Source organism: Pavona decussata, unplaced genomic scaffold, assembly GCF_977016875.1.
Source record: "Pavona decussata unplaced genomic scaffold, jaPavDecu1.1 SCAFFOLD_134, whole genome shotgun sequence".
Lineage (NCBI taxonomy): Eukaryota > Metazoa > Cnidaria > Anthozoa > Scleractinia > Agariciidae > Pavona > Pavona decussata.
Genome location: NW_028145547.1, coordinates 881,802 through 907,906, shown reverse-complemented (window position 1 = coordinate 907,906; position 26,105 = coordinate 881,802). Strand labels below are relative to the sequence as shown.

The 26,105-nt window shown below is 38.7% G+C and overlaps 1 protein-coding gene across 1 annotated transcript; it reads right to left on the bottom strand.

Moving 5' to 3' along the window:
• Positions 1-222: 222 nt before the first annotated feature.
• On the bottom strand, positions 223-17,847 carry LOC146467597 (uncharacterized). The gene is made up of 18 exons (XM_085125487.1): positions 17,679-17,847; positions 16,652-17,010; positions 14,739-14,903; positions 13,915-14,022; positions 12,902-13,027; positions 12,484-12,580; positions 11,414-11,632; positions 10,846-11,225; positions 10,377-10,544; positions 9,903-10,013; positions 9,282-9,398; positions 8,848-8,938; positions 8,122-8,496; positions 7,723-7,833; positions 6,553-6,663; positions 6,031-6,141; positions 2,235-2,326; positions 223-910 (listed from the first exon to the last, which is right to left on the bottom strand). Exons 1-18 carry the CDS (start codon positions 17,749-17,751, stop codon positions 272-274), a joined length of 3,453 nt encoding a protein of 1,150 aa, XP_084981613.1. The 5' UTR covers positions 17,752-17,847; the 3' UTR covers positions 223-271.
• Positions 17,848-26,105: the final 8,258 nt, after the last annotated feature.

The following is a 26,105-nucleotide window of genomic DNA, read 5'->3' as shown; positions in this document are numbered from 1 at the left end:
TATTAATTAGTTTGGGAACAAACCGCACTGAAAAGCTCTTTACAAAAAAAAATACAAAAATACAAAAATACAAAAAAAAACCAGTATGCATCACAGCCCTTTGAGCGACTTGTACTTCCTTTAAAGAGTTTTAAATCTTGGGATTTCTTTTGTTTTTACTATTAATTTTAATAGGCGACCATCATTACTGTTTTTGGAGTGTGGATACACTTTAATCTTAACGTGTTCTGTAGCTAAATAGATTCAGTATACCGCCAAAGGCTATCTCAATCTATTTAATCCACAAGTTCAGAGAATAGCCGTTAGGATAATTGCAATTATCACCAAAGTCTCCATCACAGTCTCCTGTACCGAACCGAGCCTCATTAGCCTCTGTGATACCAATCCCATGATCCGCCCTGTGACAACTGTCACCACCACCGCCAATCATCATCACGGCTCCATCACCGGAACTCCAGTCACACCAGAATCCTAAGTTGTTATCACCATATATACCAAGATTACTGCCGCACGACACTGTACTAAATCCCCCTGTCGACGAGTAACTACCACCAAACCACACATGACAATAGTGCCTGCATGAGTTACTGTTCCAGATGCCACCATTTCGGTAGTTACCAAAGCTTGTTACAAAGTTCCTGAAGGTCATCCCTCCAATGCAGCCCCTATTAGTGTATAACAAATATGTATGGGAGCTGTCATCATTTCGGGTTATTTTGAGATAATCGCCCTGAACGAGCCAGAATGCGGGCGATATCATGTCATAGTTGTCTGAAGGACTGGTGACGCTGCCGTAAGATGTTGTTCGGTCATACCACCAGCTGGCGTTGTACTGCATCCAGTTTGCATTGTCAGCATTCGAATAGCGTGAGATTAAAGTCCAGCCACCATTGGACATGTCACAGTACACCTTACAATGCAAAAAGATAAAGGCATTGAGTGACTTGCACGAAATAAACTTTACTAACAATATTTATAAAAGGAATCAAAAGTTGGAATTACAGTAAAGAATGATGGCGTCAAGTAATTGGAAGTCAGTGTAGCGTGTTCTTGGAACTCTAAATGTCTTGATAAGAAGAACCAAAAATTGGCCGAAGAGGAAGAAGAAGAAGAAGAGGAAGAAGAAGAAGAAGAAGAAGAAGAAGAAGAAGAAGAAGAAGAAGAAGAAGAAGAAGAAGAAGAAGAAGAAGAAGAAGAAAATGGAACAACCCTAATATCTGAGGAGAAAACACTTCTAGATGTTAAAATGTTTAGTATATTAGTATATAATAAAATGATATTGCCATAGAAAGCGATATCAATTTCAGAAATAAAACGTAAAAAAAACCATAGTGGTCGCCTCTATTTGATTGATGTCGTTGGTGTTTTAATGACAGAAAAAGAATCGTTACAAAAAAAAACTGGTTTCGTTCCGTGGGATAATAAGACACTGTGCCTCCTTGTACAAAGGTATTTGCGCGATTCATGACTATGTTGGAAAAGCTCATCTTAGCAAGGGCTATTGGAATCCAAATAAAAAACTCGGGGTAACCACGCATTGTTCAGAAATAATTAAGCATGTCTTTGAAGTATGCGTGGTTACCCCTAGTTTTCTTTTTGATTTTAACAACCCATCCTACGATCTATTGTTGTTGTTGTGGTTTTTGTTTGTTTGTTTGTGTTTTTTTTTTTCACGTAGTCATTGACCGCACAAAATCATCCTTTTTTGTTTTAACTCTGTCTTACAAGAAATCCGACTGTTTCTGGACTATCCTGGCATGCGCAGAACGTATGGGTAGTAGCAAAAGGAGGCACCGTCCTTTGTTGTTTAGTTTTACTCTTTGCGGGTATTTTTTAACAAGGAAAGTTACTGTTGTGTATAAACCTTCCCTAATACACGGGCATGTTTTCTTACTATTATTATTGTATTTTTCTTTTTGTTAAAGTTGTTAACATATGCTGCATAATTGAATTGAGTAAATAAATAAATAAATAAATATGATCAGTTAATTAAGATAATTGCCACGATTAATGATAATCCATTCTTTTAATTAAAATTATCATTGATATTGACTGTTTATCATTATTAATTAATGATAAATCTTAATAACGGTCGTCTGCTCTGGTTGTTCATCTACTTGAAAATAACCTCAGAAAAAAAATTGACTGATTTCTTTGATCAATCTACTATCTGCAGTAAGTGATGATCGTTTCATGAAGATCCCTACAATTACAAGATCAAGGAAAATACTCACTTGGAATGAAGAACCACCGATGTTTATGTAATACAATCCATTTGAACGTTGCCCAGCTGAATAGTGGCTCTTGCATGACACCGCTGCAGGAGCTATGAAATAAAATTGAAGAAGTTATAATTTTTAACAACTCGACGCTCTGATGATAATTTTTTTATTTACTTTAAAACAATTTTTTTTCTACGCTCAAATAGTTGGACTACGTTACGGCATGTTAACTGATTATTACAGATTAGTATTGAACTGATTATTTTTTTAGGCTTCCCCTTCGAGCAATTTAAATTATGATCAAATTGTCTGCCCACTTTGGAGTCCCTGATTATTTGGAAGAAACATAATGACAAACACTATGGCCCTCCTACCAACATGGACTCACAAATGTGCCATTTTTTATTAAAAGTTCTGACTTGGTTGACTACCCCTTTTGGAAGGACATAATTCTTCTGAGTTCTGTTTTGTTAATGTTGTGAAATACTAGTTCCCAGTCTTTATAAAGAGCACGTGCTCGCGCTGTTATGTATTGCCTCACTTTAGTGAATAAACCTGAGTTGTAGTTTGTACAGCCATCTTGAATATGTTTAATTGTAGTCGGGAATACATATATCTTATTCGATGGTTTTACATATAATACGCGCGGATATTTTGCGAGTTGCCTAGTATTTTTCCGAGCCCCGAAGGGGCGAGGAAAAATACGAGCAATGAGCAACGGCGCGTACGAATGACGTAAACAACACAGAAAGCTAGTTAAATGTCTTTAATTTGATTGAATAAAATGAAAAGGTAAATGACAAGTGATTGGCATGCTAAAAACTTGTTTTGGAGCTTGCATCCTTTCAAAAACTATTCTTCGTCCAGTCCGGCCATTGTTGCTCCTTTTTTCTGCCTTTTCCGTCCGTATTCGCTCTGTTGTAAACCGGTCAAACCGGGACACTACAGTGTATTACGGTCTCATATTTTGTGCGTTCTCTTGACCTTATTTGGTGGAATGACATAATAGTGGAATAATAAAAAAGCATAACAGTGAATACATGTTAATGTTAGAGCAATTTTCAAAAAAGATTTGTGTATCTCATTTTGGCCGGTAATAAACGGTGTAGACCCTGAGCAGTCATCCTGTTTTCCTCAGATCCATCACACGATCTGAAATGAATAACTTATATAAATTAACGGTAAAAACGAGGAGGGATTGGGAGGGACGTCGCCGCTCGCGTTCCTCGACTTCGTTCTTGATAGAAAAAAAAAAACGGGGAAGAAAGAGACTATTCGCCGTCTATAGACAGTGATCCAGCACAATGTTATTCGTATGAGTTTTAATACAAGAAAACTAAGTTTGTTGATGGTGTTTAGCTCTGTTACTATTTGGTGAAACAGTAAAAACCCTGTCTGAGCGCCACGGAGAAGCAACTTCAAACAACGTTTCCTCTGAAATGCCAATAAAACTGCCATATTGGTTCTGGGCAAGTACTTAAACTGGAGCGGCTGTCAGAGTTTTTTGCACGTCGAGCAAAGCGCTTGAGCGTCAAACCCAACTTCCCAACCAATATGCTTAGTGTCCTCTATTTCGCATTATTGAATGATAAGAGGAAGTAGTTGATAAAAAACGATTTAGACTGATTTCAAAAGTTGCTTTTATTGAGGCTAGGAAACAAGGTTTTGGTTCTAACCTCAACTTCGTCCATCCAATCTTCAATATCGACGTTCAGCGAGTTTGGTTCCCATTTTGACAGTAGCGGAACCTAAATAGTAAGTTTTTTTTTTTTTTCAGTCAAACAGTATGTTTTGCCATTCCTTTCTCAAGTCTGTTTATTTTATTATTTTGACAGTTTATGTGATCAAACCAAAATCGAGCTTCTTAGAATTGTCGTACTTATGACGATTTCTTACACTTCTTCCTTCATAAATCAGGAATAACTTTGAAACCTTGACCCGTTTAGGATTGTTTTTCGACGAGATGTGTCGTGTGTTGGTGCAACCCTGCTGTGCTTGTGGTGCAAATCATACTTGTCTTTGTTTTCAAGCGTTAAACATTGTTTTTTCGTTTTCTTTTCTTTCTTTTTTTTTTTTTGTTTTTTTTTTTTTTTGTTTTGGTTAAGAAAAATTACCTTTTTTTTATTTTTGCTGTCAATTTTGCCTTTTCATTGCAGACAACGGCAATGTGGTGCAAATTTTGCTGTCCATGTTTCTTCGGATTTCAGGAAAGTAGACCATAATAAATTAATGATTTCAAAGCCGTGCTCCTAACTCCCAAATTATTTTGCCTCAAATTAATCTATGTTTCATCATTGTTATTGTTGAAAGAAACATTATGTTGTCCAAAAAGCAACTTCGAAATTAAGCCTTTCAAGGCAACTGATGTGGTGCAAGGAGGAATCGGAAGTATCGTTTTGCAAGGTCAAAAACACAGTCAATACTCTGGACTAAACAAGAAGGTAGAAAATATTGAGTGGAGTATTGAGCTCCTGCAACGCAACCTCACAGTTATAATGCGGAGCGAAATCTTGACAAAAAGAGCGCCGTGACCTGGACTTTAAGAGACTTCAGCCTTCTACTACATGCTGCGCGTGCATAGTTTAAAGTAAAAAAATGTAGAGGTAACGGTAACCTCTAGTCAGTCTGCTTTGTTACTCTGTCAGCTTGCTCTTCTCGAATACATGCACTAAAACTACAGGGCTTGCAGCCCGACTATGCTGTTAGCATGTTTGTGACTTTATCTCAACCAAGACCGGATGTTTCCCACAAACGGTTTGCAAAAACACACCAATAAAGAGGAATGACAAAACAGTGTCCTTTTTAAGCTTATCCTTCAAGGAGGTCTTGACCAAGGTTAAAGGAGTGGCAAACCAGCTGCCTGCGGCACAACTGCCAATTACTATATTTTATAGCAGTAACACTTATAACACGGCCCAAGCAGTGATTCAGATCGTATCGTTGTATAGATCTCAGCAAGTGAAGTCGTACTTTTATGAACTGAGACGAGCCCAGCTAAACCTACCTAAAATAACTCAAAGAGCACAAGAACTATAGTCGCTAAAGAGAATCAATAAGAGTCAGATGAACAGGAGAGTGCCATAGACCACGAAAGACAAAAATGACATTTCAGATCAAAATGCGAAACAAGCGATGGTTAAGCGCAGAAAAAATCTCCAAATCTCCATGTTAACCGCTGCAAACGTATAGTTGTCCGCTTCGAAGTTCATAAAGGGACTGAGCCCTAGTCATGCCTAGTTTACAAATTGTTCAAATTACGTCACATGAACGAAAATAAACCCCATCACCAGAAAGACCACATAAAAATTGGTAAGTTTACCAAGTTTGGTTATGTTTCATTGCGTAGTAAGTATAAGTTATGCAGGCCTTCCAATCTCATTTTAACTCATTTTACGTGTGCTCTTCCTTTAGATAAATTACTGAATGCGAAAGATCCTCCGTTCCTGCTTAGACGTCACAATAGAGACCAGACTCGTTCAACAAAAACTTAAACTCGCCAGCGAATCGAAATGACGCCGTTTTGGGCGGTAGTTTCGAAATTTCGTCGAGCAACAGAAAATCTCAGATTCATCCAAATCCATTTTTATCCAGGAGCTATTAATTTTAAGTAGTATTGTTTAAGCGAATTGGGGGTTAGGTGCACTTTAATTGGGTAATTTCAAACTGACTGAGATGATACCCGATTGTGGAACCTAGACCTAAGCAAAGATTGGTCAAAGTCTAATTTAATATCTGGATGAGGTTTTGAGTATACACTAATGAAAAGGAATGAACTTCAGGGATAATAACTAATTGTATTTGGTCTTACCTTGGCAAAATGTTCCTCCGTAAGCACTTCTACACAGACAGGTAAATTTGTACACGCCATCTACGCATGTTCCACCGTTTTGACAAGGGTTGGACTGACACTCGTTTGTTTCTGTTAAGATCAACCTCAACAAATTTCACTTGCACTTGTGAAAAATTGTCACCTAAAACTCTGCCTTGATTTTTAATGGAGCAAACTAAGGCGAGTTAAAATGAGACGCGTTGTGGGTCATAGATCTGAGTGGGTAAACAGGTCCGGAGATCGTTTAGTTGAACTTGACGTAAATACCTACGTTGATTTAATTTTATATCCTTCATTGAAGAGGATACGGAATTCCTGCCACTAAAACTTACGTTTCCTAAACGTTTTATCTCAGTCGACTTGTTTGGAAAAAAGTCTTAACATAATTTTTATTTGTCAAAAACTATCACCATAAACTTCACGATTTAAAGTTCTGGTAGCTCTGTACGATCATGAACCAACTTAAACTATGTATCAAGAACTGCGAAATTGGTTTCTTACCTTGGCACTGTTTTCCATAGAATGGTGATGGGCATGCGCATGTGTAGTTATTGTTCCCATCAGTACAAGTGCCTCCATTCATACAGGGATTCCTGGAGCATTCGTCAAACTCTGAAAGACAAAAAATGCGTTAAAACGTCAACTTACAATTAGAATTAATAGTTTTCATCCCCATAACAGAAAAATATAGCATGGCCAAACTTTGTCCGCTTACATAAGGTTACATAATAAAGAATCTTACTTTTGGATTTCCTTTTGACGGCACAATTAAATGTCTGCGATGCACAAAGTACTTGCGCTTGATTTGAACGTTCATAACGTCCTTAAGGAAACCAGCACCAAACTTTTCATCAAATGGCAAAAATATGTTTATAATCATCATCATCATCATCATCAATCTTTATTTACCCTCGGATTGTAGAGTAGCTTAATGCAGCTAATATCTCCGAGCATTTTCCCACCCAACCATGATAATATACGCACAAAGACCAGACCACAACACCGGGAACTACGTCCCCTACTCTTTGCGAACAGTGAGCGGGTTCTTTAACGTCCCACAGAGTTATTTACAAACAAGGATTGTGAGACGGGGCCTACGGTTTATCGTCCTCATCCGAGAAGACTAGAAAGTCTAACCATTTGCAGAGCAAAGGCAGCACTTTCTCCTCAGTTATTTAAAGACCCTGAGTGGTGGTCCGGCCGGGGTTTGAACCCGCGACCTCCCGCACGGTAGTCCGGCACTCTACCAACTGAGTTAACCGGTCGGCGACTTAATGACTTGATATTTCCACGCTTCAAAATTTGGATTTCTTACCTTTTAATAAAAAATTGTAAGTTTATCCTCGCAACATTTTCGACCTATTTTAACGTTTCTTTATCAGTTTCCATTACTTTGAGTTATTTCGGATGGTTTTCTTAATTGAGAAACCAAGATTGCGGATGTGCAGTGATATCCACGTCATATGCGGTCAGCATCCCATTTTGCGGACCTCAAAGGAAATAGATATGGAAGCACTTGGCATCCTCCAAGGTTTGAAGTCATACTTTCAATACTCTTGAAGTTATTAGTGATCCGGTGGTGATGGTGGGGCAGCCTTGACACAGAAACTCAGAAAAAACCCAGGCGTAATAGGGTGAAAGAGAAATCAGAAAACTGAGTTGTATATTTACCTTCACATGTCCTTCCTTTGTGTGTCCGAGGGCAGATGCAAGTAAATTTCCTTTTGCCGTTCACACAGGTGCCGCCATTCAAACACGGATTGCTGATGCATTCGTCATAATCTGAGCAGAAAAATGTTTGAAAGTTGCTTTCAAAGGAAATTAATTGTTACTATGACATAAAAGAAACAACAGAACGGTCAGTCTAATCAGCTTATAAGAAAATCCGTCTCCTTCCTCCTCCTCCTCCTCCTCCTCCTCCTCCTACCCCCGACCCTTCTTCCCTACCCATCTCCCCCGATTCAATAATAGTGTCTCTGTTTCTTTAAGAGTCTTTTTCGAGAATATATTTTGCTCTCAGTATAGTGGAAGATAATGTATCTAGTAGGACAGAAACTAATTTGTGACTACCTTTCTTGCATGTGTACTGATGACAAGCTAAACAATCCACGTCATTCCACATGTACCCATGCCCTGCCCCCAGGGTGTGGACGCAGTCCTCCCCTCTAAAGTCGTTTGGTTGGCTTTGAGCCCAGTAGCGAAATTTATCAGGACATCCATCCACCCAGCTGAATAATCCTTCTGTAGCAATGTCATTCAAACCAATCCACGCCTTGTCGCCATTGTGCCTGTGCTGGATATATACGTTTTCTTCCTGGCTTTCAATAGCAGCTAGATTAGAACCCATGGCTCTGCAGATTATACTTGCATTGGACCAAGTCTCGCATGTTTCGCTGGTGAAGTAACAGGAGCCATTGTAGAAACTCCAGCCGGGTTCACAGACATCTTTGAAAAATAAAGTAATAAATTAAACTACGAAGCTGTTATCGTTACTGTAATATTAAAGGATAAACGCAACGCTATTATTTTAAGGTTGTGACTCAAACCATAAATTGGCTTGCTTCCCAAGCAGTTGCTTTTCCGTGGGAGACTAAAATTTGTCCCGGCTGAAATAAAGATCAGTCCTATTTTCAAAAGACAACTTTTGCAGGGGAAGAAAAATTATACTTGGGGGAATTTTTTTTATCTAGAAGCAGACAAAATATGATACATCTACTAACATTCTCTTGAGAATCGATTTGTAGTCAGACAAAGAATTTCGGCGCTTTTTCTAATTAGCTATGACTCAGAGCCTACCTGGCAAAACTGCGTAAGACACTGACAGAGGGTCGTGTTGTTGCACAAACAGTTCCTTCACACAGGCTCTAAAGCCCGTCTTGTTTATATACTGCAAAGATACGTAAACTAAAATGTTTTAGAAATTAGTAACATGCAACCGTAAAGACAACTTAAGAGTAAGTGTTCCTGAAGTTGCCCATCAAGGCGTAGATGAGCTAAAGGGTAACTTCACTTCCCTACAAAGGAAGCCAGTTCATCGCAAGAAATTTCTCGCTTCTATAATACCCTCACCCGTTCAAAAGGAGACAGCAAGCGAGGACCAATTCTCAAACCAAGGATCTCTCCTAACGAGCTCTTAACGATCACTCTGCACTATATGCCCACATCTCTTACGGTGCATTGCAAAACACTAATGAAGCTAAGATTAACTTACAAATCTGTTGTTATCTTACCTCAGCCCAAGCTGAAATGGAGTTGTACAAAGGATTAAGGTTTCCTCCGCTTGTTGAATGGTTTGCTGACACCAAGACTTCGGGAGAATCATTGTAATGCTTCTTAAACACGACATCCTAAAGGAAAAAAATTTCAACTGTTTGTGCATGAGGGTAAAACAAAACTTTTGTAAGTTTAGAATATTTTTAAACAAAGAATGAAATAAACAATCGAAAAAAATCAACCAAGCAATCATGAACGAGAGGATGAAACAACAGAAGGAAGGAAAGAAGAAATGAAAGAACAGGAAAGAAAGATAAGGGAGAGACAAAATAGGGAAAAGAGAGATGAATGGTTAATTAAATTAAAAGTTGAGAATGTATGAGTGGGAAGGAGTGCATCTGATAGAAAGTAAGAAGGAGAGCGAATAAAAAATGAACGAAAAAGCGAGTGTGAGCATACGTAAGTTTGTTTGCATGAGTGGATTGGGATGCATGCGCAAATGAAGGCACTAATGAAAGTGTAAATGTATAAGTGCATTTTCCGGGATCAGAAGTGCAGATGGTCATCTATAAAAGGAGTCCTAACCGTCCAAAGACCGTCAGAAGTTGTAAACGTGAGTGTAATAATGGACTGCCTACCTCACAAAAAGCATAGTTAAAATCTCGGGATGGCTTGTTCGAATTGGAGAAGTATATAGCTCCATGCTCTCTAAACAGAGGTCGATGAAGCTCTTCAAACGCTATCCAATCCTGTAAAGAAGCCATTGTTTGTTATCACGTTGTCACTTGTCAACCGTCCAAGAGGTTAATGTTTAAGACTGAAGAAATAGCTATGGTGATCTTCCTATAAGAATACCCAGTGCAAGACTGTATAAATCGAAAGCAGCATATTTCCATTTGTGATAAAATGAAATATACGGATCGAAAACAATAAGAGCATGCTTCAAGAAAAACTCCAAAAACAATCGTTTTCCTTTCATCTAGTCTTTTTCCGTACCGTCCAGCAAAGAGGTATAAATTGGATGCAGTTTTTCATTCAACGAGCCTCGGTTGAGTTTTGGCGCGAAGTTTGAACTTGAAATCATAATGAGAGTAACAACTAAAACCACTTACAACGTAAATACTTTGGTGAACTCCATCAAAGTTCTGTAATTCTCGGACGCAGATTTTAAAAGAATTTTTCGTGATATCTTCTAACCACACAGAAGATGCATCGTGCTTTACACCACGCCTTTCATGCTCCGCTGACACTAGAACTGTGGGCGTCGACTTGAACTTGCTCTGAAATCAAGGACAACAAAAAATGGCTAATTTTTGACGGCAATATGAGTGTTTATATGTAAATAAAAGCGTGAAATAAAAATTTCTTCTCCCTAAACTAAACTCGAATCTTGAAATTCTCTGACTTCTGGCTAAAAGTAAGAATTAATTCACTGTACTTTTTCCCATTATCTATAGTTTAAAATACCTTCCAGTACACTGACTAACCTAGTGCAAGGGTTTGTGTCGCTACAACAGAACAGATCAAAATTTAAAACTCAGTTTAGTTTCAAAAATAAACCAATACAAATTTGCTTCTTACAGAGGGAAGTGACACGGTACGACAACTCGTTCCAGTCCACCAAGTCGGCATGTCCATTTCACCAGATACTCCCCCGTCAGGGGCCCCCTGGTAGGCAAGCCAGTCAACAGTTGCAAACGTTTCTCCATTTCGTTTCTCGTTTCTCCCGGCCTGTGTAACACAAACTGTAAAATTGTTCTCCATGATTTCTTCAACCCAAGCAACAACTGCTTCATGGACATATGAGGGATCTGAGAAGTTCACGTGATTGACAGAAACCTGTATGTGTACCGGTTTGTCAGGATAGAAGACGTAAGGAGCCAGTGGAACTTGTTCACAAACTGCTTCAGCCCAGACTGGATTGTGGTGGAGGCGATGGCGGCCCTTTTGAGAAGGGAATCCTGCAAAAAAGTTAACAACACTAAGTCAATTCAATCATATAATGGGACTACTGTTATCAGACGTGGACACTGTAGATGGTGTATTGTGGTGTTGCTGTATTGAATCTCGAGTAACTGTCAGTGTCCACTTTACGTTTGTTCAAAATTTATCTACAGTTGTGGAAAAGAAGTGAAATCAGTGGTGTTACCTGTACAGTCACCCGGATGATAGACAGTAAAGTTTGCTCTCAGATGGCACATTTCTCGCTGGAACACACACACGTTGTCATATGTGGTACCATTAGAGGAACACACAGGCTCTTCATACGACGGACAATTATCCACGCATATGCATCGCGCGTCCCTGGGACCAAATGCCTTACAAACGGCAAAGTACTTACAGGAAACATTGATGCACGGATCAACATCTGTAACATAAAATGCAAAGTATTTTATGTTTTGTGTTTCTCAAAGTAAGTACTCTAACTTTAGAGGTTTTTAAGGAATAAGAAAATGAAAGAAACAAGTATCGAGTGCATTTCTAAATCGCTGTTATGTAACGAGGCTTTAGAATAGATTGCTGGTTGTTTTCTTGGGAGCCAAGCAATAGACCATTTCCGAGTTGCTCTGAACCTCATTATGAAAGCGAGGATAAGTGCAAAGTTTTTGTTATGAAAGTTAGTTTTCATTCATGTGCAAACAAAACTAATTTTCATATGAAAAGCTTTGCACTTAGCCTCGCTTTCATAATGAGGTTCAAAGCAACCCGGAAATGGCCTATCGTGGCCCCTCGGTTAAACCCGGGTCATGTTCTGCATGGAAACAACTTCCAAATTTTATCCACCTCAACTGTTTCACCCAACGAAGGAATATAATAAAAAACTGCAGACGCTGTTTTCTGTTTTACAGCATTGTTATTTATAAACGCCGTTTAATTTATTCAGATTCTTTTGTTGAAAGTGGCTCAAAATTTTAGCGAACAGATTCAAATCCCCAGAATCTGACAGTTGAGCTGCTGTTGGCTTTCTGAACATTCTAGCTACAGCTGACCTTATGTCACAAACGACATTTTTGTCCGTTCGTTAAGTTTCGTAACAGGACTGGACTAATAAAATTAGAATTTTTTTTAAGTAAGTAATTTCCAATATGTTATTTTCATTTTTACATGAAGTAATACATACATGTGCTTTTTTCATTTATTGAAAGCGTTCTCATTTAGCTCGTGGTGACTTCAAAGAATATCAGAAAGTAAAACCGTCATACAAAGTTGCTTATTTACCTCCAATAATTGCGTAATCAACTGTGACCGGATCATGTTGGCTCTCCATTCCTGCCAAGTCTTTTATGCAGACGCGGACATAAGAAATTGTTGTTTCCTGTGATAAGACCAGAAGTGAACTCAAATCAGTAAAATGGCGATCAATGCACTAAGCAGTAACTTGCTGCAAGGTTTCAAGGTTGAGGACAATTGTTTTACATGAAACTTGGAATGTCTCGAGGAGAATAGCTAGTGTTTTTCATGAAACTAATGGAAGGTCTCGACGTGAATAGCTATGATGGAACACCGCCGGGTTTAACATGTAATTTAAAGGTTGTAAATTCATGTGACTGTGATTCTGTAGGGTATATTTTTTGTTTTTTGTTTTTTGTACTAGGTAAACCGAAAAATCTACTTGTCAGGAATGATTATAACTTACCTCGATCCAGGTGTTAAGGACGTTGTTTTCGGGCTTAACAGAATACACGTTCTTGCTATCGTATAGGTGATTGACTGTTACCATGACAACAGGAGGTGCATAAAATTTCTCAGTAAAATTAAGCACCTGTCACAAAGAAAAATGCAAGAGCGAAGCTGATTAAACTGAGATTTGCTTTACTTGTACAGGTCATACTTTAGTTTTTTGGGACGTTCATGGTATTTTTACAGTTTACAGTTCAGGCATTCCCACGTGTCAGATCATAACAAAAAATAAGCGCCCTATCCTGTTATCAGCTCGCTCTTTTGATATCTCCAAATAACAACATTTCCCGAGAGCTAACTCAGATCTCTATGCTGGCTAGTTGGTTGAGGGAGAAACTATTTCTTTATTCATTTCTTGTTTGTTTGTTTTTTTTTTGCTTTTCATTTGCTCGGTCACTATGTAAAGAACTTTCGGGATGTACTTAAAATAGGATGGCTTCCAATCAATGAGAGAAGCGATCTGAACCTCCTGAAATCATGTTTTAAAGCTTTGCATAACGCCAAGACCAGGCCAGATTATCTTAAAATAATAAAACAGGAATGCCCCAAGGAACTGCGCTCAAGCAATTCAATTAGATTAGTGGTCCCGGCCGAAAATGGCACTCTCCAAGATAATGCGTCGAAACTACTTAACAATCTACCAGAAACTATTAGAAACTGTAAAGACTACAGAACCTTTTTAAGACTCTCAAGGAACTTTTTAAGAAACAGAGTACAGAGCCATTAGTTAGTTTTACTGTAGTTGGTTTCCGTTAATCCTGTTTTTGCTGTATAATTTGTAAATAACTTAATTTAATTTAATTTGATTTATTTTGTAATTGTAATTATTGTAATTTAACAGGGGAGAGCCACCCAGTGGATCTGTTAATAAACCATTATTATTATTATTATCATTACTATTATTATTATTATTATTATTATTATTATTATTATTATTATTATTATTATTATTATTATTATTATTATTACCTTGCAGAAGGCGAAGTTGTCTTGTTCCAGGGGAGACCCACCATTTTCAAACTGGAGTTTTCCTTGGAAAGTCAACTGAGCAATTTTCTGTGAAAATGCCAACCAGTCCTGAAGGAGAAAATAGAAAATGTTCGCTTAGTTAAATGGTACTGATAATCTCTTGGTAAAGGTCACAAACACTGAAAAGAATCTGTCTAATGCTTCCCTTTTGACCTTGTAGTTTAGTTTGAAGTAGCCTGCGTGTTAAAAAAAGAAGGATGAAAGAACTAAGGAAAGGGAGGGAAAATTTTTTTCTATGTTAACCAAACAGGCTAATGGTGAAATGGTCTTTCATTTCAACTTGATGCCACCTCAATCATCGTCGGCAGTGGATCGACACAAAATTTTGAACTCCACAGTACTAATCAGTAACTCCAGCAACAGCAATTCTTTTCAGATTCTTTTCAGTTCTGTGAATCAATCCACTTGTTAAGAAAGCAAGTTGTATCCTATTCTTCTTGCGTTTATCTTTCCTTCGCTGCAGTTTGTAATACATTTTTAAATTCATTGAAAATTTTATGCCGATCCAGATCTCCGTCATAGCTCTTCAACTATCACTGCAACTGTCATACGACTGTTTCATGACTGAACAGAAACGGGTGTAAACTCAAGGGTATTTGAACAAAATCTCTAAAATCTCGTTTTCCCCTGACGGATATGATAAATTTAGCTCAAACACCGAATTCAAATTTGGCTAAATCTGGGAATATATAAGTGTATACAAAGAGTTCACGTGCGGTTTGAGGTAGGCTTCACGTGCGCGTTAGCATAAATGAAAAACTTACCACTTGCAGATTTTGATGTTTTCCGTCAAATGTTTTCACTTCTCGGATACAGATTCGGAAATGATCTTCTCGTAATTCTTCTATCCACGTGTTCATGGCATCCTGTTGTCTGGTGCTGCCAGCGTGACGTACGGTGCCAAGTACTTTGGGAACAGAAGGAAATCGCTTCGAAGGAAGAAATAGAATTGTATACATTTCAAAGGATTGGTAGGGGGCTACAGAGAGTATGGACTGTTTTATTTAAACCTTTGACCTTTTTAGGCAATACAAAAGGATATCTTGTCACGAAAAGTGATTAATACTTTTCATCACAATTCTTCCCGATTCCTATCCTTTACTCCCCGACCCTCATATTCTAACAAAGAAGACGACTGCCCCTGCTATGTACAGAAATGTCGCTCCAGGAAATGAAGTTGTATTTCAATCCTTTTCATCGATAATAAAGTAGAAATTATCTAACGAATAAGAAGCACTTGATTAGCTTTCCGCGGAAAGACTTCTTTCAAAATCGTTCAGTCGTTTTGCTCATCTCGTCTTCTCCATCCCCTCCCCCCCCCCCCCCCTCTCATGAAAAGAACAGATCATTCAAGATGAAAGCGACTTTTAGCTCAACATAAACTTAAGTAAAAACTGTTTTTCAAGCCAGCTAATACCTAAAACAATTATGATAATCCTCACTTTTCGGTATGCAAATAATGTATAACTCCCAGCAAGAATAAACTACAGGTCAAGTATTGCTTCTCTGAGAAGAAGGCGGCAGAAGTCATCAAATATTACATCTGAAGGAAAAATTATAGCTTTTAAGAAAATACGAGGGCATTATTTTGTGAACACGCGTTGTCTCAGTGTTTAAGACGTCTCACTATCTCGATGTAGACCGGTTGTCTTTTCCATCGTTCTTATGATTTACACCACAAACTCATGACACGTACTCCACTTTCTCTCACACCAGCCAGGTTTAAATATAGATGAGAGCCGTTAGCGAAATTTAACAAAGTTCTTGAGTTTATCCCTAGGGAGTGGGGGATGGGGGCGGGGGGTACTTGGATATATTAATGACGAGGAGGTACGAATGGGGACAAATCACTCGATGAAATAATCAGTTTAATTATAATAATCTATTTGGTTGAACTGGTGTGTGTCATAAGGTAATCCAAAAAACGTCCATTGTTCTCCACATAAAAGCCTTTAAAGAGTCAAACTGCCAAAATCACAACTTCCCAGAAAGGTTCCAAAAGAAAATTTCAAACCCAAAAGAGTCACCAGTTGCTTGGCAAAAATTAATCTTGAAGCCAAAAAGGTCTTAGCAACTCTCGTCATTAACACCTGCCTTCTCCGCTCGGGGATACCCTGCGGTGGATTGACGTTCTCTCCAGAGCGGAGTAGTAATACTACTGATCACTTGGGGTCAGTCTGATTTAAGAAGAGTCTAACACTGGCCGCGGCTTAAGACAATCAGTGGGCCTCCAAATCAGTTTATAAGTAGTTTATTATAAGTAGATAAATAGTTTTCTAGTCTGGGATGTAAGCCTAGATATGACTTTTGGCAACAATGAAAATGGCTTAAAACGTGGTTTTGTTAAACACCCTCTATACTGTTTTTTCAATAGCTGACCCTTGGTTTTTATGGGTCGACTGGCTTTGGCAGGTAGATGAGACGCTTTAATTACATGGTGAAGCAACGCGCTTTCCATCTTTGAGTGACAAAATATACTAACACGTAAACGGTGGATGGCACAGGTAAAAGCATGTAGAGTGGATGATGTCATGGTTATAAGTAACACCAAATTCTTGGAAAACCTCCTCGATATGCTAGTTCCTTTGTGTTTAACGAATACTAAGTAACTTTAATTTTCTAAACTTATAAAATAGGAGCTTCAAAAACTTATGAAATAGGAGCTACATGTATTTACCTGTGCAAAGTCAACCCTTTCACACTGTGTTCCGCTGGTGAATGCATTGAAGGAGGCGGTGCCGTCAAGTGCTCCAGAAGGCGTGCCGCGAAACGCAACCCAGTTAACAACAACAGATCCATTTGAACCAATTCCTGATTCCAACACACAGACGCGGAAATTATTCTGCGTCACTTCGGCAGTCCACGCTACTGCTGAATCATGAACACTGGGCGGTTTATTTTCATGGCTGATGGATGCAAGAACACGAATATTGCCCGAGCTGGAAAATACCTGAGGGTATTGCACGGTTTTGCAATGAACCAAGTCAGGATATGACACGGAGAAGTTGACCTTTCCTTGCTGGAAGAGATTTTGCCCTGAGGGAAAATTGTATAAGAAACAGTCAAAAAGGAACAACTCAAAGGTGACGTTTAAGTTTCCAAGTAGCTTATGGCTTTGCTTTATCCTGAGAACAATTTTCAGTGATTCCAGGTTGAAACCCTGTATATATTGCGCTGCTAACTTTCCCGGTTTGTGGAAATTTCCGGGTGAGAGGCTATTGGAATACAAACTATTCAGCTGAAGTGTAGTCGATTTTTCTTGAATTTAAGTTTTGGGCGCCCATGAGAGGGGAGGAAAGTGTTGCAACATATAAAACACATCAGTTTAAGGTGTATTCGAATTAAAAGTGAATAACAGCGAGAAATTCAACAAAAAAAACTGTGTACACATATCTGCTGACAGTGTCCGATAATAGGTTTACGCACTTGTCCTTCCAAAGAGGTAAGAAACCTCAACCAAATTAGTCAAAATTTACTGCGTTTAACTTTTGGTAAAGTATCTCCACACGTAACTGAAGAGCTGCGGTTTTTATTATCATTTTTTCACAAATTTTAACTCCTTACAGCTAAATTCTTTTGAGTTTGTTATGAAGTGTGTGATTTGCTCTGATCTATCTTGCTTCGATTTTGAGCTATCTTAAAGTATTTCAACATTTTAAACGAAACAAAGTTCGGTTACTAACAAATTACTGCACCGGCCTTACCTTTAACCAAACAGGAAAGTGTGCACAAAATCAAAAGCGTAGCTAACAGCTGAAAATCTGTGGACAACCTCATTCTTGAAAGCGAACAATCGAACTGCTTTTTCAAGGTCTCCACCTGTCTTCCTCCGGTATCCTTGATACCACTGGCGGAAATTCACGTTGAATTCTCTTTATCAGCAGCCCATCCCTTAAACTGACCAAGGTTAATATTCTCAAATCTTCTTTCCGGGTGGAAGTTTGAGAGAATCTTAATTTTAATCAAGGCGGAAGTCAGCTAGGAAAAGAAGCGACAAATTTGACAATTCAGAGGGTCAGAAAGTGATCAAATTCGCACCAGTCCTGAGAACATAGCATTTGATCAATAACGTCACTTGGCCAAGTGACGTACTTAATTTATGAAAATTATGACTGGAAGTGGGTCAAAGCATGGAATAACCTTTAGTAGATAACTAGTTGATAACTAAAAATAGCAGAAATACACGATATTGACAGTTATGATTTAACACGTATTACGTGGCCTTACACGCAAGAGTAAATCTGCAATTCTATGGTGGATTTTTGCCAGCCATTTAAAGGGGCGAAGTCGTAGGGTTTGGGTCAAACCTGTGTTGAAACAAAAACAATACACTTATTTTCGTACACGCAATGCTCCAGAACCCAGGAAAAAGTTAGGAAGTAACGTTTACAAAGTAACGAAACCATTACACAAAAACCGAAACAATTTGAGCGATTTTCCAAGACACATGGGAAGAAGTTCGAAACACTGGTTCAGCTTTTCCAAGTTGGACTTCATTTTCAACCCTAGCAATCCATAGCCAAAGACATAGGGTCAGTTATTGAAAGACAGATTTGACAGTGTTTAACAAAACCACGTTCTAAGCCGTTTTCAATTTTGCCAACAATCATATCTAAACATTGTCTACTGCCGACAGTAACAAGACGGCTTGCATTCCAGACTAGAAAACTATTTATCTACTTAAAACAAACCACTTATAAACAGATTTGGCGCGGCCAACTGATTTTCTTAATCCACGGCCTAAGGTAGACTCTGTTTAAATAACTGGCCCATAAAGTTTAACTTATTGCTTCAGAAAACCAAGAGTTCGTTCCGAACAAAATAAACCATCATCTGTGACTTTCATGGAGTTTTTAGGTTTCTAAAATATAAAGTAGATGAGATAGCTCTGTAAGCAGACCTAGACTGTAGTAGGGATGTAGCTGACCTTTTAAACTTATATAAACAAACATGCACGATCAATTTGGTGCAAGAATGTGCACGGAAAATTGTTCTAGGAAATTATCTGCTCCAAAAAGTGGCAGTCTCCTGAATTGACTGGTCATAACTTATTTAATAATTATTTATTAAATACATAAATATTTATTGTCTATTAAAAAACCTTTCTGAGCGCGTTGTGTGATCATTTTTTTTTTCTTGTTTTCAAGTGTTTATTTTATATTCTTGAAAGTGTCGTTCGGCTCTGCCCTCAAGTAAAACGCACTGACCCAAGTAATTCTGATGGCGTTGACACCGGTCGGAGAAACCTGATTGCCTTATTTTTAGTATTGAAATTTGCTGTTTAGCACGGGTTAACACAAATGGCTTCCTACTGCGCGTCCCCTCTTCTCGCGCTAAGCGATTTCCGCGTGCACTCGCGCGTCATTCACCAAGGGATTACTCCTTACCTAAGAGAAAATTACTGAAAAGAGTTTTTACAATGGTCAGACTAGTAGTGTAGACTGGAATTTTTGTGGGTCATGTGAGAGATGTTACCCATTTCGAGATTCTATATAATGTCGAAAGGGACGGTCTCAATCTTTTTTCTTAGGTTTTGTTTTTAAGTGCGCTGTTGCGAGAAATGTCAGAATCTCGTTGTATTTGTGTTTTAAGAATTTTAAGTCACAACCCAGATTAGCGAGGTAATCCATAAGTTCACGCGATTCCCTTTTTCGTAAGTGTTATTGTTAAAGCAGTTGTCGGCGAAGGCAAAGCCTGGGGCGCCGGGGGAGGGGGAGGGGGAGGCGAAGAGCACAAACTGATATATCGGTTTTGTGAGTACAATGACAGGAAAGAATAAAATTATACTGGTGTTTGCCAGGAAGTTTAGTGTACAGTTCGGTTTCTATGAAGCCATCTTCAGTTTAAGGAAACCATGAGATCAAGAAATGGAAAGATATCAACTTGATGCGGATGGATTGGGGGGGTGGGGGAGTGGGAGGTGTATGTTATAAAGATCCATGTCGACAAATATTTTTAGTGATCTAAACATTTAGTACAGACGATGAAAATACCGTCGATATTGCTTAGCCATGCGTGTTGTCAGGCACGTGCCTTGTTATGGTTAAATTAAAGTATTTTTGAAGCCGTAATGCTGGACCCCACTGGCACTTTAAACGCGCTAACAAACAACGTATTCCGACAGAAAACATTAATTGTCATCTTGTAATCGTGTAATGCTCAAGACGAATGAGGTGCGATATCTTTAGTAGCCTATTTCTTTCTCGTAATCGCGATACTCGAATTTCGCGAGTTTCGAGACTCCAAAGAGACTGTAATTACACTGTGCGAAGCTTTGCAGGCCTTTAATATTAAAGGAAGTTCTGTCGAAATAAAAATCATGCAGAGCTTCCACGTCGAATAAAAATACATGCAGACAAATTGGACTAAAAAACAAAATTCATCCATTGAAAAATTTCACAGCAAACTCATGATACGTACTGCATTTTAGTCTCACACCACTCAGGTTAAGTATTTGAGAGAGCCGTTAGCGAAATTTAACAAAGCTCTTGAGTTTACGTCAGGGGTTGGGGGGCCAGGGTGCGAATGAGGCCAAATTACTCAATCAAATACAAATCCATTTGGTTAAACTGGTGTGCCAGGAGGTAATCCCCAAAAAGTCGATTGTTCACCGCATTAAACCCATTAAACTGGTCAAACTGCCAAAATCTTTTCCTCTCACATGAAAGGTTTAGAATGAAAATTTCAAACGCAAAAGAGTCATCAGTTGAAAAAATTTATCTCAAAGCCAAAAGGGTCTTAGCAACTCCCGTCATTAACACCTGCCTTCTCCGTCCGGGGATACCCTGCGGTGGATTGACGTTCTCTCCAAAGGGGGGTAATAATACTACTGATCACTTGGTGTTTAGAGGTCTGGCTTGGAGCAGGCAGTTGTGATCTAGACTGTTAACAGTCCCCCATTTTTACGTGAGATTTTTGAGATTCGTATGCTTCGATCGAACTCCCCTGACTAGGGTCCCCCCGTGGTAGTTTAGGCAACTCTCCCCAGGTTGCGCTCGCTTTCACAAACTGATGACGGGAGTTCGACCGAAGCGTACGAGTCTCAAAAATACCGCGGAAAAATAGAGGACTGTAAGCAGTCCAGGTGTGATCTTACATGTTAGCCCTCAGGTCAGTTAATCCGTTTATAATTGAGTTATACAAAATGGATTTAAAACTGCTTTTTTCCCCCAATGAGATTTCACTACCACTGCTTTGGCGTATTTGCCGACACAACTGCGAGCCGAAATTTTTTTTTGTTGTTGTTGTTTTTGTTTTTTGTTTTTTTGTTGTTGTTATTGTTGTTTTTTCTTTTTAAAGAGGTGAGTCGCTTTAATTACATGGCGAAGCAACCCACTTTTCATCTTGAGTGACATAACATACTAACACGTAAGGGACCGTTCATTTTTTATGAGCATGGGGGGGCTGGTGGGATTTGGTTAATTGCCACTACGAAACTGTATGACCCCCCCCCTAGCATGCAATTTTTTTCCACATGGCCCCCCCCAGCAGAACTATTTTTTTCTGATGACCCCCCCCCCCCTCCCGCCCAACCAGAAACAAATCATACTCCTAACTTTAACAAAACGCTTATGTACTGTTCATATCAAAGATAAAAGTAATTGTTACTGTGATTTCTTTACAGTACTATTAACAAGTAACCGTTCTCTACTTAGGTAAAGATTTCTCTTGTTTAAAAAAGCGTTTTATAGATAGCAACACGTTTACGGCAACGACAAACCCTAAATTTCCATTTAGATTCTCAAAGAAACTATAAAAATTAATCAAGCAAATGGTTAACGTGAAATTACTCCCCTTCGAGTAGAAACAATTAATACACGTACAGATCTGACTAACAAAATACGGATCGAAGCATACCAATCAACGATTACGAGTCATATTAAACAGAAAAAAACAGCGGACGCACAGATATCAGTCGTTAGATAGGGGTGTTCGTTGAGCCCCAAATCTTGCTTACTAGGGGGGTCCGGGGGTATGCTCCCCCGGAAATTTTTGAAAATCTAGGTTCCCAGAAACCTCATTTCCTGCATTTTGAGACCCATTTTAGGCAAATCACAAATTTGTTTTACAGCAGCTTTTTGAGCTATATACATCATTCCTACGGCATAATTGTTTCAACTTAAACAAGAAAGTTCAATGTACATTCCGCGCCCTGTCGAGTTCTGATAGCTATTCGATCTACTGATAGTCATACACCAAGCTGGTAAACTGCATCATTCTCGGGTGTAGGCCTTCGAACAAATTGACTATCTCCTCAAAATTGACAGGCATATCATATTTGATATGCATTAGAACCAGGGCAGACATTCTACTCTCTCTCATGGTACACCTCATGTAATTGTTCAACCTCCTCATTAAGTGCTTTTTCTTCCGCCATTACTGATCTGTAAAGGGGGTTCGTTCGAACCCCTCGAACCCCCCTCCTACGCGCCTGGATATTAAAGTACTGCTATTAAAAATGACAGTTACAAGCTTTTCTGAAGATGGCTTACGGCTCAGATTTACCGTCAACTGAAGTCACCAACAACAGTTCTATTATTAAAACTAATCTGGATGTTCACACTAGGCATACTACTGAGTCTACTGATACTCCTGGGTTCAAATAATTTACTAATCAACAGTCTTTATAAAAGTGAGTACTATTAAAAAGAACATTAAACAATCTATTGATATAGTTCAGAGTACAACCACTTTGTAGAAAACTACTCCCCCAAGGATGATTCAATAGTGAGACTGATACGTTTTTATATTAATTTGAACTTGTACAAACATAGGTGTCTACCTCAGTTTATATTCATTATTGCTTTTCCAACAGATATGCTTCATTTCCTCAGTTGTTGTTAATATAAAATGCAGATTTCGACCTCAGTATGTAAAACAAATTAAAAGTGGTTAGGAAAATCGCATTAAATAAAATTGAAATAATATTCAATTTCTTCATCTGTTTCTGTGTTGAGCCACTTTCAATTTCCCCTACTAGCCAATTATTTTTGGTGACCCCCCCCTCTTTCACTCATTTTTTTTTGGTAGCCCCCCCCCCCCCCTTTAGTGCCATTTTTTTTCTCGTGGCCCCCCCCTAAATCCCACCAGCCCCCCCATGCTCATAAAAAATGAACGGTCCCTAAGCTGGATGGCACAGGCAAAAGCATGTAGAGTGGATGATGTCATAGTTTATAAGTAACACCAAATTCTTGGAAAACCTCCTCGATATGCTACTTCCTTCGTGTTTAACGAATACTAAGTAACTTCAATTTCCTTCACTCAAGTTATAAAATAGGAGCTCATACCTCTGCAAAGTCAACCCTTTCACACTGTGTTCCGCTGGTGAATGCATTGAAGGAGGCGGTGCCGTCAAGTGCTCCAGAAGGCGTGCCACGAAACGCAACCCAGTTCACAACAACAGATCCATTTGAACCAATTCCTGATTCCAACACACAGACGCGGAAATTATTCTGCGTCACTTCTGTGGTCCACGCTACTGCTGAATCATGAACACTAAGCGGCTCATTTTCATGGCTGATGGATGCAAGAACACGAATATTGCCAGAACTGGAAAATACCTGAGGGTATTGCACGGTTTTGCAATGGACCAAGTCAGGATATGACACGGTGAAGTTGACCTTTCCTTGCTGGAAGAGATTTTGCCCTGAGGGAAAGTTGTACAAGTAATCGTCAAAAAGAAACAACTCAAAGGACAGTGACGTTTAAGTTTCCAAGTAACTCATGACTTTACTTAATCCTGCGATTTTGTGACAATTTGATCCTAGATTCAAACCCTGCATATACTGTGCTTTTAACTTTTGCGGTATGTCAAAATTAGGCGGGTGAGAGCCCATTGGAATACAACCAATCTGTTAGGCTGTATTTCCCTTTGATTTTTCTTGTTTTAATGTCATAAAAACAGAATTTGGAACTTTTCTTGAACTTTTAATTATGGGGGCGGTGTATTCGAATTAACGTTAAATAATAGCAAGAAATTCCACAAAAGACTGTGTGTGCATATCTGCTGACAGCGTCCGTTAATAAGTTTGCACACTTATACTTCAAAGGAGGTAAGAAATCGTATTAACCAAATCAGTCAAAATTTACTGCGTTTAGGTAAAATATCTCTACACGTTACGAGCTGCGGTATTTATTATCAGTATTTACAAGTTTTTACTCCTCAAAATAGATTTCGGTTACTAACAAATTATTGCATGGACTTACCTTCAACCAAATAGGAAAGTGTGCACAAAATCAAAAGCGTAGCTAACAGCTGAACATCTGTGATAAGCCTCATCCTTGGAAGAGAACAATCGAAATGCCGTAATCAGGGTCTCGACCTGTCTTCCTCCGGTATCCTAGATACCACTGGCGAAAATTCATGTTGAATTCTCCTATTAAAGGGCCCATCCCATAAACTGACGAAAATTAATATTCTTATTCCTTCTTTCCGGGTGGAAGTTTGAGAGAATCTCAATTTTAATCAAGACATAAGTAACTAGGAAAAGAAGCGACAAGTTTGAAAATTCAGAGGGTCAGAAAGTGATCAAATCTGCACCAGTCCTGAGGACCTAGAATTTGATCAATAACGTCGTTTGACCTAGACTGCCAGCAGTCCCTTTCTGGATAGTCGAGAGGTCGCGCGAAAAAGCCGAGCGCGAAAAAACTGGAGCGAACGAGCGGAGGGGGGCTTGGGGAGAGGCGGGAAAAAGGGAAAGGAAAAGATTCCCCTCCAGTCTCTTCTCGTTTATTTCTCTTCGCTCCAGTCTTGCTGCTCTGTAAGCGCACCCTGTCGACTGACCAGAAAGGGACTGCTTGCAGTCTACGTTTGACTAAGTGACATATTTAATTTATGACAGTTATGACTAGAAGTAGGTCAAGGCATGGAATAACCTTTAGATAATACCTCACGTCAAGTGTTAAGAACTAATACTAGCAGTAACACAGGAACCCGAGGGAAAAAAACGTGATATGAAATAACTTTTTCAAAGTAAACATACCATAACAAAAAACCGTGCATAATCAATTGGAGCGATTTTTCCAAGACAAATGTGTTGAACTTGAAAACTTTGGTCCAGCTTTTCCAAGTTCTGTTGGGATTCATTCCACCCTAGTCATCCATGACCAAAGGCATTAATTTATTGTTTGAGAACTGACTAAGAGTCATATCGTAAAAATAGACCATCGTTGGTAGTTTTCTTTGATAACAAAAACTAATACTAAAAATAATTGGCAACCTTTTCAGCAGTGCCTGGATGGTGTAGAGAAAGGTCGACAATTGAAACCTGTTTTCATTGCCTTTTTTCCAAGTGCGACACTATCGTAATTAAAAAACCAGGAAAGATTTATTGCTGCTCGACGTTTCGGGGTCATATTGACTCCATTATCAAGAGACTAGTTAACTAGCATGCAGCAATAAATCGTCGAGCACTAACAAATCGTTAATTTCCTGGTTTTTTTATATGCCTTTGCTTCAGCAAATCCCTACTCTCGTAATTGCCGGTTTAACAACGATGAAATAAGTTTGGACGGAGCATCGAAAAATACAAAAGAAAACTAGTTCACTTGATAAGTAACATCACAGTTCCAAATAATCTTTAAGTGATGGGATAAACACGAGGAACTGCGTTTCATCTGAGTTCTAAACATTGAAAAGTGACTTGAAAAATGAGGCGCAGCACAGTTTTTTATTAAGCAACTTCGGGGTATTTGGAAATCTGATAAAGTACCCTTACGAGTGAATTTTATAGCTTCTAAAGCATTAATAAAGCTTGAAAAAATTCAAATGAAAAACATTATCAAGTTTTATGATAATTAAGATCACATTTTCAAACCTCCTTCAAGGTTGTTATTTCCTTTGTTTTCTCTTCACGAATTATTTTAAATTAGTTTGGGACTGATCAATAAACCGCACTCTGAAGCTCTTTGCAAAAAAAAAAAAAAAAAGAAATACAAAAATACAAAAAACATTATGCATCCAGCCCTTTGGACGACTTGAACTTCCTTTTAAGAGTTTTAAATCTTGGGATTTCTTTTGTTTTTACTATTAATTTTAATAGGCGACCATACTGTTTTTGGATTGTGGATACACTTTAATCCGTCTTTATGTGTTCTGTAGCTAAATAGATTCAGTATACCGCCAAAGGCTA

Excerpts from the sequence above, each read along its gene's own strand:
- LOC146467597 (XM_085125487.1), bottom strand. The coding sequence starts at position 17,751 with ATGAGGTTGTCCACAGATTTTCAGCTGTTAGCTACGCTTTTGATTTTG. Across the intron at positions 14,023-14,738 it reads AACATCAAAATCTGCAAGTG|GACTGGTTGGCATTTTCACA; the intron begins GTAAGTTTTTCA and ends TTTCTCCTTCAG. Across the intron at positions 9,399-9,902 it reads TTAACTATGCTTTTTGTGAG|GATGTCGTGTTTAAGAAGCA; the intron begins GTAGGCAGTCCA and ends TTTTTCCTTTAG.